This window comes from Myxocyprinus asiaticus, chromosome 7 (assembly GCF_019703515.2).
Source record: "Myxocyprinus asiaticus isolate MX2 ecotype Aquarium Trade chromosome 7, UBuf_Myxa_2, whole genome shotgun sequence".
Lineage (NCBI taxonomy): Eukaryota > Metazoa > Chordata > Actinopteri > Cypriniformes > Catostomidae > Myxocyprinus > Myxocyprinus asiaticus.
The window spans coordinates 30,348,573-30,368,503 of record NC_059350.1 but is presented as its reverse complement, the minus strand read 5'-3'; the positions used below and the strand labels follow the sequence as shown (position 1 = coordinate 30,368,503).

General features: G+C 37.1%; 1 protein-coding gene across 2 annotated transcripts in view; it reads left to right on the top strand.

The window, feature by feature from the left end:
* Positions 1 to 14,889, top strand: part of mnd1 (meiotic nuclear divisions 1 homolog (S. cerevisiae)) — a 59,659-nt gene extending 44,770 nt beyond the window's left edge. For both annotated transcript variants that reach the window (XM_051702586.1, XM_051702587.1), the window contains 2 exons: positions 8,439 to 8,483; positions 13,544 to 14,889. In XM_051702586.1, the coding sequence (XP_051558546.1) occupies positions 8,439 to 8,483; positions 13,544 to 13,650 (152 nt within the window). In that variant the 3' untranslated portion in view covers positions 13,651 to 14,889. The remainder of the gene's footprint in view (positions 1 to 8,438; positions 8,484 to 13,543) is intronic.
* Positions 14,890 to 19,931: the final 5,042 nt, after the last annotated feature.

The window sequence follows — 19,931 nt, the reverse complement described above, 5'->3', positions numbered from 1 at the left end:
TTGTAGTTGTAAGTCGTAAGTTTATTGACTGCATGGTATTAATTATTAATTGATATTACTGCATAAATAAACTTTGTTTATATTACAAAGAAGTGTTTTGGTTTGTTTTGCATACAGCTGTGTCATGCTGACGGGATGTCAGTGCTCGGATTCAAGCCTTCATTCTTTTTTTTTTTTTTTTTTTTTTTTTTTTTTTTTTTAAATCAATATTCTTCGGATGTCGATTTTCCTAAGAAAACAATCTAATATTGAGACTGTTATACTATCTGGTTATTAGTCCCTGATTCCAAGGTGGTGCCCCGTCAAAATTAATCCTTATATTCTATTGATTTTTGATAATTATCTTTGATTGTTGAATCTGAATGATCAATAAGCTAGTGCTAATTTTAATGTTTCATCGATGTTAACAATTAACGATTATCTTTGATAATTGTTGATTTAAAGGATTAGAAAAAGCTAACATTGATTCTCATCAATGTTCTATTGATTTTAATAATTAATAATTATCTTTGATAATTATTAATTATTGCTAATAACCAAACCTGCTCCTAAACGTAGCGCACTACATTTACTGGAGCCCCATATGAGGTTTTAATGAGTTAGATTCAATTAATTTAAATATTAATTAACTAAAGAAATAATTATTAATTGTTTCTGATAGTAACACTGATCTAAACAACCAGTAAAGCCCTACACGGTACAATACAACCTACTGTACATTTTATACTATATATATACTATTTTTTTTTATTGTATGTGTATTCTATATTGAGTGTCTTATATACTGTACATTGTATGTTATTATTTGTATATTGTGTTGTGTATAGATTTTAAATTGTGTTGTGTAAATTTGATGTTTATTGTAGATTGGTATATGTCTCATCACTGTCACGACTGCTATGTTGCTCGGAACTGCACACAAGAATTTCACACTATTGCACTTGTGTATATGTTTGTGTGACAATAAAAGTGATTTGATTTGGATATGCATTGTAAGAGCTCTGATTTCCTACTAAAAATCTTCATTTGTGTTCTGATGAAGAAACAAAGTCGTATACATATACTGGCCTGAGGAGTGAGTACATTATCAGCAAATTTTCATTTTTGGGTGAACTATTCCTTTTTAATTTTATTGTATCCTTTGCGATGTGTGTCGCATAAATGACTAGATGAAAATGTTAAACATGCAATGCATCGTTCTGAAACAACTGTATTAAACTTTTTTGAAAGAATACTGAACTTTTTTTTACAAACATGGTCACGACAAGGCTGGTGACAATTCACTCTACATTAATATATATGGTTGGCAAATATGCTAATGTCTAACCTTTGAACAAACTCAGGGGTGCACACTGCTTCTTCCCGATACTGGAGGTTGAAATTGTAGAATGCGGCAAACAGTGCTGCAAGGCCAGAGACAAAGTTGGCTGTGCTCCACACACAACTTGACCTTCCATGTTCAACATCCACCGCTGGCTGCTTAGAGGTTGACTTGAAAATGAAAACTAAAAATACTTAAATACAATAAGCTATTGTGGGTTCCACTGTGACGTAACTTAATCGGTACATCGTGGTTTCAACTCACAAGCTCTGTTATTTATTACAAATTAATTAGCCAATTAAAATGTATTTTATATTTCTCACACTATCAGCGCTCTCTCCCTGCCTGTCTGTTTGTGACAGAGACCTTGTCTAAACACACACAAAGTCATGCGCTGTAAAAAAGTTAAATTTAATAACACACGTAGGCAGCGCATTGGACTGTGTATTAGTAATGCACATATAAATATGGATTTAAGAACATATTAGATGATTGAACACTGGCATTTTTTTTAAATTAAGTAAATAGTGTAAACTGTGCATTTTTTTTATTTATTTATTTAAAAAAAAAAAAAAAAAACAGTTATGAACCAGGTCACTGAGCTTTCATGCACAAGTGTTTTTAAAGCGTGTGAACATGCTCCTGCATGCTTGTCACAGTGAGTGACGAGTGCTACTAAGATGACCTGCAAAAAGGAGCAAATAAGAGCTATTCTATAATTACATTTGTTAAAAGAGAGTTAAAAATTAACTCTTTGCATCACATTGTATCCAGTCAAATTGTGTTATAACGCATCACATCGTCTCATTTTAGAAAAGCACTGAATCGTATCGTATGGTTGTTTTCTAGAAATTTGTTCTTGTTAAATTAATTGGATCATTCATAATGTATCAAGATGCGGATTGCATCGGGCTGACAGACAGAGATGAACTTTCCTAATGTTTACATACCAAGAATTATAAGTCGTGGACTCCCTGGCAGATGTAGAGATTGCTGGACATCAGACGGAGTTGCGAATTCCTGAAACAAAATTATAAAAAAAAGAAAACACACCCATCATTAAAAAAACAACCAAAACATAAAACATGTTGCAAATGAATGTGATTTGTTAATAATCTACTTACATCTGCTTGAAGGATCAGCCCATCTAACTAAGGAACAGCAGTAGGACCATGGCAGCCACATCGTCTTCACCTCTGGTAAGTATGGTCCAATTCCAAAAGTCTGAGCACATTTTTGTCAGTGAGCAGTTCAAAATGGCCATATCTCCTCATACAGAGGCATATGTATGGCCATTTTGACCTGCTCACTGACAAAAATGTGCTCAGACTTTTGGAATTGTCAATTAAGGAGTGTGGACAAATCATTATTCAGTTCTTTAAAAGCAAGCCAACCAACGACAATGTTCAGACCATACTTTGGTTCTCAAATCTGTCATGGTAGATGATGGGGTTGCATTTATCATGTGACACTGGAGGCAATAGGTCCCCTCCATGAGCTTGCAAACATCTCCTCTCTCTGCTCCAGAGATTCCTTCATGAAGATATATCTCCTCCATCCTCCGACGCTTCACTTCAAGACTGTCATAACTTTCACCAGGTGGAAGATCAGGCTGCAATCTTGAACAACCATACGTGTCAATGGAACTTCATTTTCTACTAGTTCCAGTGTCATTACTTTGGGTCCGATGATGACTTAGTGTACTTTTGGTACTTTCAGTTGTAAGAGAAGAGATTCATATCCACCACCAACCTGCCTGTCACCAATCATGTCGGCAAAAGTCTTTGGATACTTCTTGACTATTTTGCGAGTAATAGTAAGACACTGTGATCTGGTGGGGTTGTTGTCGTGTTTTCTCATTTCATCAGCAAGGATTCTAATCATTTGTCATCTGTCAGCAGGGGAAGGTCTCTGGCCATTCGTAACAGCACACTGTATACCTGCTCTCTTTAAGTTCCAGGGAACTTTTGAAATTTTCAGGCCATGAATAGAGACACTGGTTGATGCTGGGCTGCTTGCTGATGTGCTTGAGGAGCTTGATAGTGGTGAACCAAGAGTAGAGGTGGTTTCAGGGGGAACCAAGGGGAGAACTTCAGCAGGTTGCAGAACCACAGTGTTGTTTTTATTTTCTGTGGATTATAAAAAATAATTTAGTGCCACAAGGATTACACCATAAACTGCACTGCAGTGTAACACATGTTAAATGATCACATCCCTCTGAGTTTTGATTAATCAACCTTATATTTACCATGAACTTTCCAGGCACTAAGAAGTTTTCTGCATTGGATATTTTGTATAAACGCTGCAATGTCATCATCTTTTACATAAACCAAATCGTCCAAACCCTCGACTTCTTGGTCCATGAGCTTCTCAACCAGTTGCTCGATTAGATCTTGATAGGTTTGGCAACACCGACAATACAGCATCTTTCAGTACTTCTTTCAGTCCAGACATTATTCTAGAATTGGGAAGGAATGATGAAGAACTATTACTGACAAGCCAAACAAGGAGTATTCAGGCAGAGGATAGTAATCCAGTAGGCTGTCTTGATTTATGCACAAGTAGCCTTTGTCTTGTGACATCAAGCAGTGAACTCCCTGGTCTATGAGACAAAATGACTGACGTTTCTTTGACAAAATACACATTGGAATAGTCATGAACAAGTATCAACTGAATCTTCCCAAACACAATTCCCTCAATTTTTCTGCAAAACAACATGCATGTTCTTTTTTTAAATTGTTCCCTTTACAGTCACTTCATTGGATGCCACCGTATTCCCTGGCTGAAAGTCATGGCAGGCAACAGATCCTCGAATGTCGTCATTGTAGTCATTTACATGAAACTCTGTCCCTCTCTCTACTACAACATTTTCAGGGAAAGGACTTCCTGCATTTAGGTAAGTCTGCAGAAGCTTATGTCTTTCTGCCAATGTAGCACTCAGGTTCATAAAGTTGTGCAATTTTCTTGCACACTGTTTAAAGTATGAGTGCTTACTCTCAAAACGTAGGGTCCATAGGTGAATAAGTGGACCAAAATGATCAGTGAACTCAGGATAATGACACATGTAGTGGTGTTTTGGCTTAAATGGATGACTTGGAAAAGCCACCTTTCGGGTCTCAATATACTCCTCTATTAGAACTGATAAATATGCAATCTGACCAACATTAATTGAAGGAGCACTGATGAGCTCTACTATCTGTCTGAGTTGAAGTACTAACTGCCATACCTCATTTTCAGTTGGACTGGAAATCTTTTCTCCCACCAAAAGAGGTAAAAGCCTGAGCAAGCACCAATTCTGAACTGCATGTCCAGTTAATTTCTCACTTCCAGGGGTTATATCACCTGGTTTTTCAAGTGCATCATTACCAAGATACTTGAACTGATTAATGTGACAATTTAGTGTAATGAACTGTTTCTCCTGATTCACAAGATGATCAATACACAATGCAAGGTCAAATGACACAACCCCTTCAAAAAGGTTATGTCCAAGACAGGGAGATAATCCTGGCTGGCAAACATGAAAATACACTATATTGCCAAAAGTATTCGCTCATCTGCCTTTAGACGCATATGAACTTAAGTGACATCCCATTCTTAATCCATAGGGTTTAGTATGACGTCGGCCCACCCTTTGCAGCTATAACAGCTTCAACTCTTCTGGGAAGGCTTTCCACAAGGTTTAGGAGTGTGTTTATGGGAATTTTTGACCATTCTTCCAGAAGCGCATTTGTGAGGTCAGACACTGATGTTGGACGAGAAGGCCTGGCTCGCAGTCTTCGCTCTAATTCATCCCAAAGGTGCTCTATCGGGTTGAGGTCAGGACTCTGTGCAGGCCAGTCAAGTTCTTCCACACCAAACTCGCTCATCCATGTCTTTATGGACCTTGCTTTGTGCACTGGTGCGCAGTCATGTTGGAACAGGAAGGGGCCATCCCCAAACTGTTACCACAAAGTTGGGAGCATGGAATTGTCCAAAATCTCTTGGTATGCTGAAGCATTCAGAGTTCCTTTCACTGGAACTAAGGGGCCAAGCCCAGCTCCTGAAAAAAAAAACCCACACCATAATCCCCCCTCCACCAAACTTCACAGTTGGCACAATGCAGTCAGACAAGTACCGTTCTCCTGGCAACCGCCAAACCCAGACTCGTCCATCAGATTGCCAGATGGAGAAGCGTAATTCGTCACTCCAGAGAACGCGTCTCCACTGCTCTAGAGTCCAGTGGCGGCGTGCTTTACACCACTGCATCCAACGCTTTGCATTGCACTTGGTGATGTATGGCTTGGATGCAGCTGCTCGGCCATGGAAACCCATTCCATGAAGCTCTCTGCGCACTGTTCTTGAGCTAATCTGAAGGCCACATGAACTTTGGAGGTCTGTAGCGATTGACTCTGCAGAAAGTTGGCGACCTCTGCGCACTATGCGCCTCAGCATCCGCTGACCCCGCTCTGTCATTTTACGTGGCCTACCACTTCGTGGCTGAGTTGCTGTCATTCCCAATCGCTTCCACTTTGTTATAATACCACTGACAGTTGACTGTGGAATATTTAGTAGCGAGGAAATTTCACGACTGGACTTGTTGCACAGGTGGCATCCTATCACAGTACCACGCTGGAATTCACTGAGCTCCTGAGAGCGGCCCATTCTTTAACAAATGTTTGTAGAAGCAGTCTGCATGCCTAGGTGCTTCATTTTATACACCTGTGGCCATGGAAGTGATTGGAACACCTGAATTAAATTATTTGGATGGGTGAGCGAATACTTTTGGCAATATAGTGTATTTCAGGTCATTAAAGAGGGAATTACATTTTACACCAACTGCACTTCCAGCTCCACCAGCATCCAAATCCTTGAGATTCTGCTCATACGACTTCACAGTTCTAGTTAATGCCTTTGTTAGGGGTGCTGAGTGAAATGTTTGACAGTCAATCTCACAATATTTGCAAAAGTTGTTACTTCTACTGAAATTTTCAACAAAGCCACCAATAGAATGTGATCCAAGGTTATCTTTTGTGTACATTTCCATCAGCTAAGGCAACGCCATTTTCCTCAAGGTCTTTAAGGTCTTTTACCAGAGGGGCAAAGACCAAATCTTGTCCAAAAAACCTAAAATCTTGTTCTCTACACAACAGAACTAGCTGCATATGGTCAATGCCTGACCTACAGTGAGGCAACAGATTTGCAAGTGTCACATAAACGGCAAGAATCTTGTTTCGTCTTACCCGATCCAAGAGGATTGACAACTTCAAAGGCATCTTGATACAAGATTAAAGCTAATGAATCTGTATCATCTTTGAACAACAAGTCTTCATCAATATTTCTGCCATCCCATACATCACAGAGGATATCTTTCGCTCTGACTTCAGATTGTGTATTCTTATGTTGTTCCATCACTGATTTACAGCAGTACAGAGCTTCTAAGCTTTGCTTAATTGGAATATACTGCACAAAGCTTTCCTTGCCAGATTCATTTTGACCAAGACAGATGGGTACAGGATCCACAAACTTAAAATTCTCTTTATAAAAAGACTTTCTCCCCTTATCAGTTTTTAGTGCATGGGTATTACACATCCGGAAAAGATCATCAGTTTTCAAAACATCAACAACACTCTTTATATCATTTTCAGAAATTCCAAGTATAGTCAATTTTTCACTTAGCCTGTGTAGCAAATGTGACTGGCTAATATCATGCATGTCCTGCAGTCCATCAATTACTGTTTGAATTACAGATGATGGAAGAACAAGCTTTGCCTGCAGCTTGAGGTAAAACAGTGCCAAGTTCTTCAAAAAAAGAGATTCATCTGCATTATCTGGTAGTAGCATGTTGTCTGACTGCTCTCCACCATCACCATAATCTATAAAAAATTCAGACTATGCATTTGAGTGCTCAGCCACATTGCATTCATCACCGTGAGGCCTCTGGATTGAAACATTCAACTGCAGTATATTATCACGTAGCCTTTCTGCTGAAGAGTTTTGATGATTTCTAGATATATGTGAGGTCAGTGTTGATGCTACAGAAAACCTTTTTGTTATTACCAAAAGCTTTTCCAGAGTAGGTTGTATGAATGATATAGTACATTTGGCCATATAACATGAAATATCAAAGTTACTGGGTGAAGAGTTGAAAACAGTGTGAACTATTTGCTCGGGACTAAGCAAAAGTGCTAAAATTATAACTAATGTTATCAAGGTCAAACCATTCGCGTGAACAAAAAGCTCCAAAAAGATTGGCTTACCATACCAATCCTCAGATGAACAATTATTTGTCTTCTCATGCCCCAAAATGTTTCCTCTTCACAGGCAAACGCTTGAAAAAAAAAACTGAAGCTCACAAAGCTTAAAAACTACACACAAATCCACACACCACTGGCTTATCTTATTAACACAAATAACTATTTCTGGGTTTTGTTCATTAAGTCCCGCTGACAAATCAAGTTTGCAGTACAGACACAAACGTCTGTTCCCATCATCACATTAATCCCTGAAGAGTAGACATAAACACTTTGTCTAAAATGTAGAAGTTAATGTATTTGCTAGTTAGCTAGACTTAGAAACTTTTAGAACTTGAAATGAGCGTGAAAAAAATAAATCCCAGAATTCAATGTCTCAACAGTATGACACTGTATTACGAATGAAACGGGCTGAAAACTGAAATCTGCTGTATATTTACAACCATTCTGTTAAAGATACAGTATGTTACTCTTTTATGTAAATACAATAGAATACTGTTAGAAATTACCTGTAAATTTACAGTAAAGGTTTACAGTGTATTTGTTAATCTAGCTGTGAAATTAAAGGGTCTGGGTAGCACATTCAGTATAATGGATTGTATATTTGAGTGGGTCTGCCTAACTGTCTAAGAAGAAAATCTATGGACTCTATGGAAGAGGGACCTGCTAATGTAATGTACAGCCATCTGCAGAGCGTTGGGTTGTTCAGTTTAACAAATCCTCTAGGATCTGTGAAGTCTGTGAAGTAAAATAAGCTCATTATAGACAATAATCAGTGTATTGGTGTGCATGTAAACGGGCTCACTGACAAGCCTCATATCTAGAACTTAAAAATGTAATGTTGTATTCATTCTATAGCCTTGCTAACAAATGCTTCTTTAATGTAGGTAAGGCCAATATTACAGCAAAGGAGGCAGTGTCTAGGTGGACAGGTAAGTCATTTGCATGCCTCACACCACAACAAATTCCTAGCCAATGATTCTCTTTTCTAAGTCATATGATGCATCCACCAAAGGCTCTGATATGTAGGCCACAGATATACCTGACGATCCAGTTTTGTATGCACTTCAGTTTAGCAGGAATCCAGTCTGATCATATATCTGCTTATTTTGGAATGTACAGTGCATTCAGAATGTATTCAGACCCCTTCGTTTTTTCTTTTCCTATTTGTTTTTTTATAGATATATAAAAAAAAATTATATACATCAATCTACACTCCATACCCCATAATGACAAAGCAAAAACCAGATTTTTGATAATTGCAAGTTTATTAAATGATAAAACGTAAATATCACTGTGGCAGGGAGGAGGGCAGGGCCGGGTCGTGATGCTGCACACCCGGCCCCTAATCAGGCTAATCAAGCCCTTGAGAGGTATAAAGACGACCGGAGGCAGCAGTTCCAGAGAGAGAGAGTTACAGTCAGCTGCCCGGCATGTGTTTGTGTCTTTTTGTTTAAGTTTATTATTAAACTATTATTTATATTGTCAAGCTGGTTCTCGCCGTCTCCTTTACATTGAACTTCGTTACAATCACATATACATAAATATTCAGACACTTTGCTGACACTTGAAATTTTGCTCAGGTGCAACCCATTTCTCTGGATCATCTTTGAGATGTTTCTACACTTTGATTGGAGTCCATCTGTGGCAAATTATATTGACTGGACATGATTTGGAAAGGCACATACCTGTCTATATAAGGTCTTACAGCTGAAAATGCATATCAGAGCAAAAACCGAGCCATGAGGTCAAAGGAACTGCCTGCAGAGCTCCGAGACAGGATTGTGTCGAGGCACAGATCTGGGGAAGGCTACAAAGCAATTTTGGCTGCATCGAAGGTTCCCAAGAGCACAGTGGCCTCCATAATTCTTAAATGGAAGAAGATTGGAACAACCAGGACTTTTTTTTTTTTTTTTTTTATTTTATTTTTTTTTAATGATTAACATTTTTATTCAAACACAAAAGCAAAACATAAATACACGGAATCAACTTTTAACTCCCACTACCCCCCATCCCCAACTCCACCCCTCAACAAACACCCCTGTGGTCATACATGAGCACATACAAAAGAAAACAAAAACAAAACAAATAAATATATAAAAATCACACACATTAACAACTACCCCTCTCTCTCGCCACTGTTCCACCCCGAGAACCCTCCAAGAACGGCAAGTATTTACCCCATTTCCCAACAAACAAATACAAATTCCCCAGTCTTCTATATGACCCTTCTTCGAAAGCCGCCACCCTCCCCATCTCCGAGCACCACTCCTGAAATGGTGGCGCTCCAGCCGACTTCCAACCCCTCAAAATCACCTGTCTGGCGACCATAACACTGGTTAGGACCCAATCCTCCACATGTTTATTCCCCACATTGATGAACGCCCCATCTTCCCTAATACAGAGTCTGGGGCAAAACAAAACCTGAGTGCCCAAGACGTCACATACAAAACTCTGAGACTCCAGCCACCCAAGCCATGGGCTGTTCTCACTGCTACCATCAGGCAGGCGGTATCGCGGCATCAGGACCCGCACCAGCCGACTCCATGATAGCTTCTTCCCCCAAGCAATCAGACTTTTGAACTCTTGATCTCCCACGATCAAAATACATCAGCACTGCACTTCATTACTCTTATATCTCACACCGGACTGTCATAAATTATATTATTATATTATATACTCTCTTAACAACTGACTATCAACCGACAGCCTGAATGTCAATACAGTACAATACAACCTACTGTACATTCTATATATACTTTTTTTATTGAATAATGTGTATCTATATTGTGTGTATTGTATACTGTACAGTGCATGTTATTTGTATATTGTGTTGTGTGTAATTATGTGTATATTAGACTTTAAATTGTGTTGTTAATTTGATGTTATTGTAAATTGGTATATGTCTCATCACTGTCACAACTGCTATGTTGATCGGAACTGCACCCAAGAATTTCACACACCATTGCACTTGTGTATATGGCTGTGTGACAATAAAAGTGATTTGATTTGATTTGAATTAAACACTCCGGACACTTTTGTCCATACCGAGTGCAAATGCGACCAGGAATCTTCCTTGAGCTGGCCACCTGGCCAAACTGAATAATCGAAGAGGGAAGGGCCTTGGTAAGAGAGGTGGCCAAGAACCCAGTGGTCACTCTGATTGAGCTCCAGAGATCATGTGTGGAGATGGGAGAAACCTGCAGAAGGACAACCATCACTGCAACACTCCGCTGATCTGGGCTTAATGGCAGAGTGGCCTGACGGAAGCCTCTCCTCAGTGTAAGAAAGCAAAAAAAAAAGCACCTAAAGGATACTCTGACTGTGAGAAACAAGATTCTCTGGTCTGATGAAACAAAGATCGAACTGTTTGGCCTCAATTCAAAGCATCATGTCTGGAGGAAACCATGCACTGCTCATCACCTGCACAAAACCATTCCAACGGTGAAGCATGTTAGTGGTGGTAGCATCATGCTGTGGGGGTGTTTTTCAGTGGCAGGGACTGGGGGACCGGTCAGGGTTGAAGTAAAGCTGAACGCAGCAAATAAAGAGAGATCCTTAATGAAAACCTGGTCCAGAGCGCTCAGGACCTCAGACTGGGCCGAAGGTTCACCTTCCAATAGGACAATGACCCTAAGCACACAGCCAAGACAATGCAAGTGTGGCTTTGGGACAACGCTGAAGGTCCTTGAGTGGCCCAGCCAGAGCCAAGACTTGAACCCAATTGAACATCTCTGGAGAGATGTGAAAATGGCTGTCCACCGCCAGTCCCCATTCAGCCTGACAGAGCTTGAGAGGATCTGCAGAGAAGAATGGCAGAAAATTCCCAAATCCAGGTGTGCAAATCTTGTCGCATCATACCCAAAAACACTTGAGGCTGTAATCGCTGCCAAAAGTGCTTCAACTAAGTACTGAGTTAAGGGTCTGAATACTTATGTCAATATCATATTTAAGTTTTTTTTTTATTTTATTTTTTTTATAAATTTGCAGTTATCATAAATCTGGTTTTTGCTTTGTCATTATGGGGTACGTTGTGTAGATTGATGTGAAAAAAAAAATGTAAAGCATTTTAGCATAAGGCTGCAACATAACAAAATGTGAAAAAAAATGAAGGGGTCTGAATACTTTCTGAATGCACTGTATACTAGCCCTGGCTTAATGAGGTATTTTTACAGCTATTTTCTAGTAATATAAAGTATTGTGTGCAAAGCTGTGAAACATTTGTCAGTCTGTAAATGAAACACACAGTTAGTCATGCATGAAGAGTTGTTGCCCTTCTCAAATATGGGTCTGATGTGAATGTGCTGACTTGGACACCGTTGGATAAGATAAAATTGGATACCATTGGACTCGGATAAGTCTCGTTTGTGCCTTGATCTTTTAAACGGGCTCAGAAAACTAACTTGCATGTTTTTATAACTCATCAGCCAGGCAGTAACTTACATTTAGTTATTTTCTATATTTTATCATGTATAAAATTTATGAACATATTTCCAATTCACATAACTGTTTCTCTACCACAAGTGAGTCTCTGTTAAACTTCACTGTGTTATCGAGCTCGCATACATCCGCGTCAATCAAACCGATTGCAACAGAGAAAATGATTGCAATCATTTCAATTTAAGCTGTGCTTTTTGATAAACATTGGTTTTGGACATCAAGTCTAGGTTTAAATGTAATCGTAATTGAAGTCCTACATATAATGCGATTGTGATGAGGAGGAGGGCGGGGCCGGGCCATGAAGACCCTGAATCGGGCTAATTAGCCGGGAGGGGGATAAAGACGAGCCAGAAACGCCATTTCGAGAGAGAGATACATGTGGCCGCTTTGTGTATGTGCGTCTATGTGTTTGTGTTTACATTGATTTAAGATAATTTATGATATTAAAACTTACGTTGACTGTTCAGCCAGTTCCTGCCTCCTCCTTGCCCACCTTATCGTTACAGCAATAAAATTATATTTTAGAGTCCCTTATATTTATAGAATAAAGGCAGTAACATTCTACCTCTTACCAGTTAACACTTAGACTGTGGTTTTGTTTTACATTATTAGGATTTTTAATTGAGTGGTTTAAATTGTTCTGCTGATTCCAAACAGGGTTTTTTTCTTTGAAAAACGACATGCCATTTATATTGTAACATTTGTATGTTTAACTTTTTTTTGTACACAATGTACAGCATACAATCATTTATTTTTAGAAATAAGTTTAAATAAAATACAGGAAATAAAATTTGCCTTTTTTTTTTTTTTTTTTTTTATCCAATTAAACAAGACTAGTTGAATATCTAAATAATCGTAAATTGCATCCCTAATTGGAATGTAAAATTTGCTTATTCAAAAAGCAATGCCTCTGATCTGTATATACACAGCTCTCTTGAATACTTGATTCTGATTGGTCAATTGCAGAATTCAACGGCCAGATATTTCTGAGTAATGACCGCACATCCAGGCACAAAGTGATAATTCGCTGGCCATCTGGGTATTACGTTATGTTATGTACTCTTGTTCTCTCCTATCACACTGCCATTTCTACAAGTAAACTAATAAAATAATAACTCAATGTTTCATTTGCATTTATTTATTTATTTGGCAAGTAGTCATGTAATAAGCAGGATAATGAACAGTCATGCGGTCAATATCGTAAAATAAACACCGACAGGTTCATCCGAACTCCAGTGCAAACTTGATGTTGAATTTAGTGTTTCTGGAGACTCTGGTCTCTTCTCACATAATAACAATTTAAGTTCAAGACCCAACTCACTCCACGTCAAGGTCCTAACCACCCTGTTGGGGTTTATTTGGTGATAATGACTGGACAATATCCCTTACTTAGCTCTCTGCAAAGAAAATATATTTCTGAGCATGATTTCATCTAAGTTGAAATGTATTCATATTGCAACTGCAGAGAAGATATGACATTTTACTCATCCTGAATGTGTTATTTATTTCACATTATTATTATTAATTTATTTATTTATTTTATTTTTTTCAGATAATGTTTTTGCAATCAAATCTTGGGCAAAGAAGAAGTTTAGCTTCGAGGACAGTCGTTTAGACAAAGCTTTTGGAATACCAGAGGGTTTTGACTATATTAACTGACCAAAACCCATACACTTTTGGATCTTAAGATTTTTTTTTTTTTACTGCTGTTCAGTAAATTTGTTTTGTTCCCCTACATTGGTTGATGCACACAGATGTGACTGTTTGCTTTACATCTTATCAATTCTGCATGTTTAGGACAAAGCATTGACTCATTAACATTGTGAAGAGTTTGGTGGGCATTCTTGGGGGTTCCCCCATCCTTAAAATTTTAACCCTATCCAAGATTGATTTGTCAGCATAAAAGTGTAAACAATGGTGAAAATGCTCCTGGTGTGTAAGTGGAGAAGGTGCTGTTAACCCTTGGCAACTCTGAGTCTTTCAGACTATTTGGACACCTGTTGACAGAGAAACAAGTGCTGGGTTGAAGGGATAGTTTATCGAAAAAATGAAAATTCTCTCATCATTTACTCAGTTTCATGCCTTCCCAGATATGTATGACTTTCTTCTGCTGAACACAAATGAAGATTTCTAGAAGATCTCAGCTCTGTAGGTCATTTCAGTGTAAGTGAATGTTGGCTAGACCTTTCAAACTCCAAAAATCAGCATAATTTATGACTCCAGTGATTTAATGTATTTTGAAGTGATGCAGTCACTTTGCGTGAGAAACAGATTAATATTTAAATACTTTTACATTAAATCTCCACTTTCACTTTCAGAATGTGAAAGTGATTCATATTTTTTATATATATATATATATATATATCTCACCCAGACCTATAATATCGCTTTTGAAGACAGATTTAACCACTGAAGTCTCATGGATTACTTTTATGCTGCCTCTATGTGATTTTTGGAGTTTGAATGGTCTGGTCACCATTCACTTGCATTGTATGGACCTAAAGAGCTTAAATATTCTTCGTTTGTGTTCAGCAGAAGAAAGTAAGTCGTACATATCTGGGATGACATAAGGGTGGGTAAATGATGAATGAGAATTTTCATTTTTGAGTGAACTTTCCCTTTAATGATTTGAGGTGCACATCAAAGGTCAATTCAAGTTGATAAACCATGGGTTGAGTTTTAGAAATGTAACCACTGCTGCTTGTGTTGATTTTGATGTATGTTCCTTTATTCTTAAAGTTTTTTGACTGTGTAAAATGAGTTATTCCAGATGTACAGTCACACATTTTTTGTTTGTGTTTATTAAGTTTAGTGGACTCACCTTTTCACAAGACATGTTTTCCACATACTTTAAGAAAAAGTTGTTAATGACTCTGTGTAATATGATTTAATAAAAGTGCAGTTATCAAACCAGCTGTTCATCTTTTTCTGCAGAATAGTAATACTTTGAAAAAGTATATAGAAACCATTAGTTTTTTGGGGATTTGATTAATTTTTGCGTAATGTATTTATTACTGAATAGTTGGAATCCTTTTAAATATTTTATTAATGTAATATTAGTCATTTAAAGTAATATTGTAGTTTTAACATATAGATGATCCATGAAGATAGCCTTGAGTATTCAGTGGGTGTAGATCTGCCAAACTAGCAATGTTACTCCATTTAGTAGGCCCAATGTGGGTATAAAAAGTGTTTTTCTTTTTGCATTTAGGTGTATTTGCACAGACTGCTTAATGCTGCTCAGGGGTGGCATACATGCATTTAAACAGCAATTAAAATTGCATAATGTTATGAGATACATTTTTCAAATATAAAATTCTGATTATAGAAATATGAAATGAATGAAAATATAAAATTATACTTTAAATATGAAACTAAATTATTAAATATATGCTCTAACATGACAACAACAAAGTGTAAGGCTTCTATGGCATTTCATTTACATCGATCCTAAGCAGCATCAGAACTACCTTTGATACTATGGGCTGAGGTGGGTCAGAGCAAGCATAATTTAGTCTGGCTTTTATGTGGAGGCACTTACAATGAATTATTCTGTTACTTAAAACGTGGATTAGCCTATTTAAATTCTTGTATTTTTATGCACTTCTTGTGAGGAATGTCAAGTCAAAAAACGTTTGGCTGAGAGGGTTGAATTTTTGTCCATGTCAAAAACATATTGACATTTATTTGTTTAAAGGTGGTAAGCTATTTTATCTGTTGGACTTCCACGAAATGGAGTGCGTCTTCTTACAGTTGTCAAACACACTAGCAAAATAGTGCCCTCAGCAAACAACTGTTATGAATCTGAATATGACATTTAACCTAAATGTTTAGCTACAACTACTTCACAATGAGAAAATGATTGGCAGGCAGAAAGCACATCAGAATCTTCTGATTGGCTGATTAAAGAATGTGTCCGCGGCCCGCGGTCACATTTTTGTTTGCTGTTTGCACAGTCTAGTGCTATCACAGAGACCAGTAAGATATCTCAGGACACTTATTTTAGTGATATCTTTCAAGGAGAAGGAACATTTTCTGCATACCATTCCATTAAAAAACAAAACAAACAAAAAAAGAATCGCGTACAGCACCTTTAATAATATTCTTAGTCTTTTCATTGTGTCAAAAAAAAAAAAAAAAGTGCATTTCTTTGGATATTTGCTTACCTAAATCCATTTTATTTTGTTAATCCCCTTCTATCTACTTGTAAATATCAAGAAAGAAAAAGTAATCTCATAGTTTATCTGTGTTCTATACTATGTTTGAAGGATCTGTTCCCATGCTGTAAACTTCGGCTGTGTCCAAAATCGCCCCCTATCCACTGTATAGTGCACTATTTTGGGTGTCGGCCATTTTGTAGTAGTGGCCGAATTCGTTCCCTACATCTCGTTCCTTACATTTGTTCACTCATTCTTACCCACAGTGCATGTACAAGCGTTATTTTTTCCCCACCCGTATTCCGGCAGCTCCAGTGACTGATATATTAGACAACAAATGATTGGACGAAAGTTGTCTATACGTCACCAGTTTGACGACACCTTCTGATTGGATGGTTATCAAATTCTATAACTTCGGACACTTTGTCTGGACAGTAGGAAAACTATTTGTGTTTTTCTTTTTATTAAAAGTAAATGGCTGAATAAATGTATTGGAAAGAAAATAGTTAGTTATGTGACATCACTTTGTCCTGAACAATAATGAGTGATATATGATTTTTTTTCTTTTTTAATTTTGACAAACCGATTTTGCCTGGCTCCCACATCTATGGTTTCACTGTCTCCCAAATATAAGAATATAAAATATCAAAGTAACCAACACTTCCCATGAGAGAATATGTATTTTTTGTCACTAACTATTTCAGACTTTTCTGTGAATGCTGAGGAAAAGAAATACATTTGTGTTTATGTTTTGTGTACATATTGCGTAGAGATGGAATGTAAAGAAATTCAGTTTTTGATAGAAAAAAAGACCATATGGACATATTTATTTTTATACTGAAAAAAATAAAAAAATCAGGTCAAGTGCCTATAGTTACACATAGTGCCCATTGAGCAATAATTATGTGCAATACACAGTTTAGTCTTTTTTTATATTTCTCCAACACATCCAACCTCTTCTGGCATTTCATTCCTCTGGGGGGAAAAAACACAAAAAAAAAAACATTTGCAATGTACATAACAGATAACAGATTTGTATTAGATTGCACTACGTGTGAGTATGTATGTTGATATGTGTGTAAATGTACGTATGTGTATAACTATTTTTTATTTTTTATTATTATCTATGTCTTGCTGCTGTTTTTGTATTGTTTTTGTATTGTTGTACACTGGAGGCTCCGGTCACCAAGACAAATTCCTTGTATGTGTAAACATACTTGGCAGTGAAGCTGATTCTGAAACAGATGTTAATTTCCATGGAGGAAGCTTAAATTTGAAGCAAGGCAGCAGTAATGTAGATCGTTTTTTTTTTTTTTTTTTTTTGGTCAAAGTCCTGACTGCAATATTGCTAAGTACAGTGAATTTATGGTAAGCCACCCTTGGAACTGAAAATATTTCAAGGTAATTTTATTCAATTTAAAGCAGAACTTTGAATTGATTGAATAATATATGGAGACAGATGCTTTATTATAATTTTAAGACAGCAAGGTTGGAAAGCATCATTTTTAATTCACAGTTGACAGTGTATTTCTCACTTTTCTGTAAGCTAAGAAATTTAAAAACTTCAATTATTTCTTACCATATACCTAGAAATGGAGAAATATTTTAGTCCTTTTTCTACCGTCAATCTACACATTCACTTTATAGTGAAAAAAGGACTTAAATATTGATCTGTTTCTCACCCACATCTGAAGACATGGATTAAACCACTGGAGTTTTATGGATTATTTTTATGCTGCCTTTGTGCTTTTTGGATTTGAGTTTTAGTCACCATTCACTTGCACTGAATGGACCTACAGAGCTGAGATATTCTTCTAAAAAAAAAAATCTTCATTTGTGTGCTGCAGAAGAAATAAAGTCATACACACCTGGGTTGGCATGAGGGTGAGTAAATGATGAGTTTTCATTTTTGGGTGAATGATCCCTTTGTTCTAATTGTTAATTCGAAATAATATTTTTTATAAATATGCAATTTCCATTACTTTTAATGTCTTGATATGAAGTTTGCTACACAAACACACATCTTGATAATTTGTTACACATCTTGAAAATTTGTTTAAACACTCTACCTATAGTTAAAATGTTCTAAACGATTAAACAATGTCTAATGTTAACCATTTCAAATTCGCACTGAAATTCGAACTTAGTGGCTGTTTGTTTTTCTGCAAGTTATACGATATGTCCTTCTGTTGTTTACAATGGTTATTAAGGTTATATGAACAACTTCTCAACTGCCCAATCGCAGACCGCTTTTAAGTAGCTTAGTAGCCAATCCGAACGCAGGAGGCGGGACCTACCGGAGTACGGGTGGAAAAACAAAAAAATAACGCAACCGGCGCCATCTTGCCCATAATTCCAACTTGGGGAGGACTGACGTGCAGACCAGACAATTTAATGGTGTTTACGGTTGAGTTGGTGGCAATATATTTGGCTCTGCAGTGGGTGGCAGTAGTAAGATTTGACAAAGTAGTCATTTGCATAGACTTTCTAGCAGCCTTGAAAAAATTTGCTATTTTGACTGTAGACAAGACATAATATATGAAATGTTACAATTCTTGTACACACTGCATAATCAAGGAAACATTAGTTTTCTCTGGGTTCCTGCACATGTAGGAGTAGAAGGAGATTGTGGACAAACTAGCAAAAAACTCATTAAAATGTAATAATGTCGAACTCATAATTCACATGAGCAAATCTGAAGCCAAGGCACTTATTCATAAAGCTGCAAATAATATCTGTCAGAAACTTTGGGATGGAGAAATAAAGGGGAGACACTTATACAAGATACAAGAAAATGTAGGTACAGGAGGAAGAACCACAACTTTATTAAGAAGAAGAGAATAAATAATAACAAGAATATGCATAGGTCACACTGGATTAAATGGAAATTTGTATAAAATAAAAAAGCACCATAATGGGTTGTGCAGTCATTGTGATGAAGTAGAGACAGTTGAACATGTTATTCTACATTGCACAGCCTACAACAATGAAAGACAAGAATAACACTCAAAATTGCAGGCAAAGGGAATCCAAGGCATGTCATTAAAAAGTCTTTTTGCGAAAAAAAACAAGGGAAATTAGATATGACATGATGTTTTGAGGTATATTAAAGCAACAGAATTATATTCGAGAATATAAGTTTTTGTGTGTGTGTGTATGTATATATATATATATATATATATATATATATATATATACATACATACATACATACATACATACATACATACATACACACACACACACATAGATAGATAGATAGATAGATCAGGCCGGAGTGGCTAATCGGGAAGATAGGGAGAATTCTCGCTGGGCCAGTCAAAAATTGGGCCGGTTAGGTCTGCATGTTGATTGACAAACTTTCATCATATGTCGCAAAAACAATCACTCAACCTTCATTGTTTCACTGGATCTACAAAGCACTGAAAGTGTGAGCCTGTACGTCTTGAAATAGTTACAGTTCTACAGTGTTATGTGCCTAGATAGTCTTTAAAATAAACTTAGTTTACCCAAAAATGAAATTTCTCTCATCATTTACTCACCTTCATGCCATCCCAGATGTGTATGACTTTCTTCTGCTGAACACAAATTAAGCTTTTTAGAAGAATTTCTCAGTTCTGTTGGTCCTTTCAATGCAAGTGAATGGTGATCAGAACTCAGAAGGCACAAAAATCACAAAAATGCAGCATAAAAGTAATCCATACAACTCCAGTGGTTTATCTATGTCTTCAGAAGTGATATGATAGGCGTGGGTGAGAGTCCTTTTTTACTATAAATTCTCCT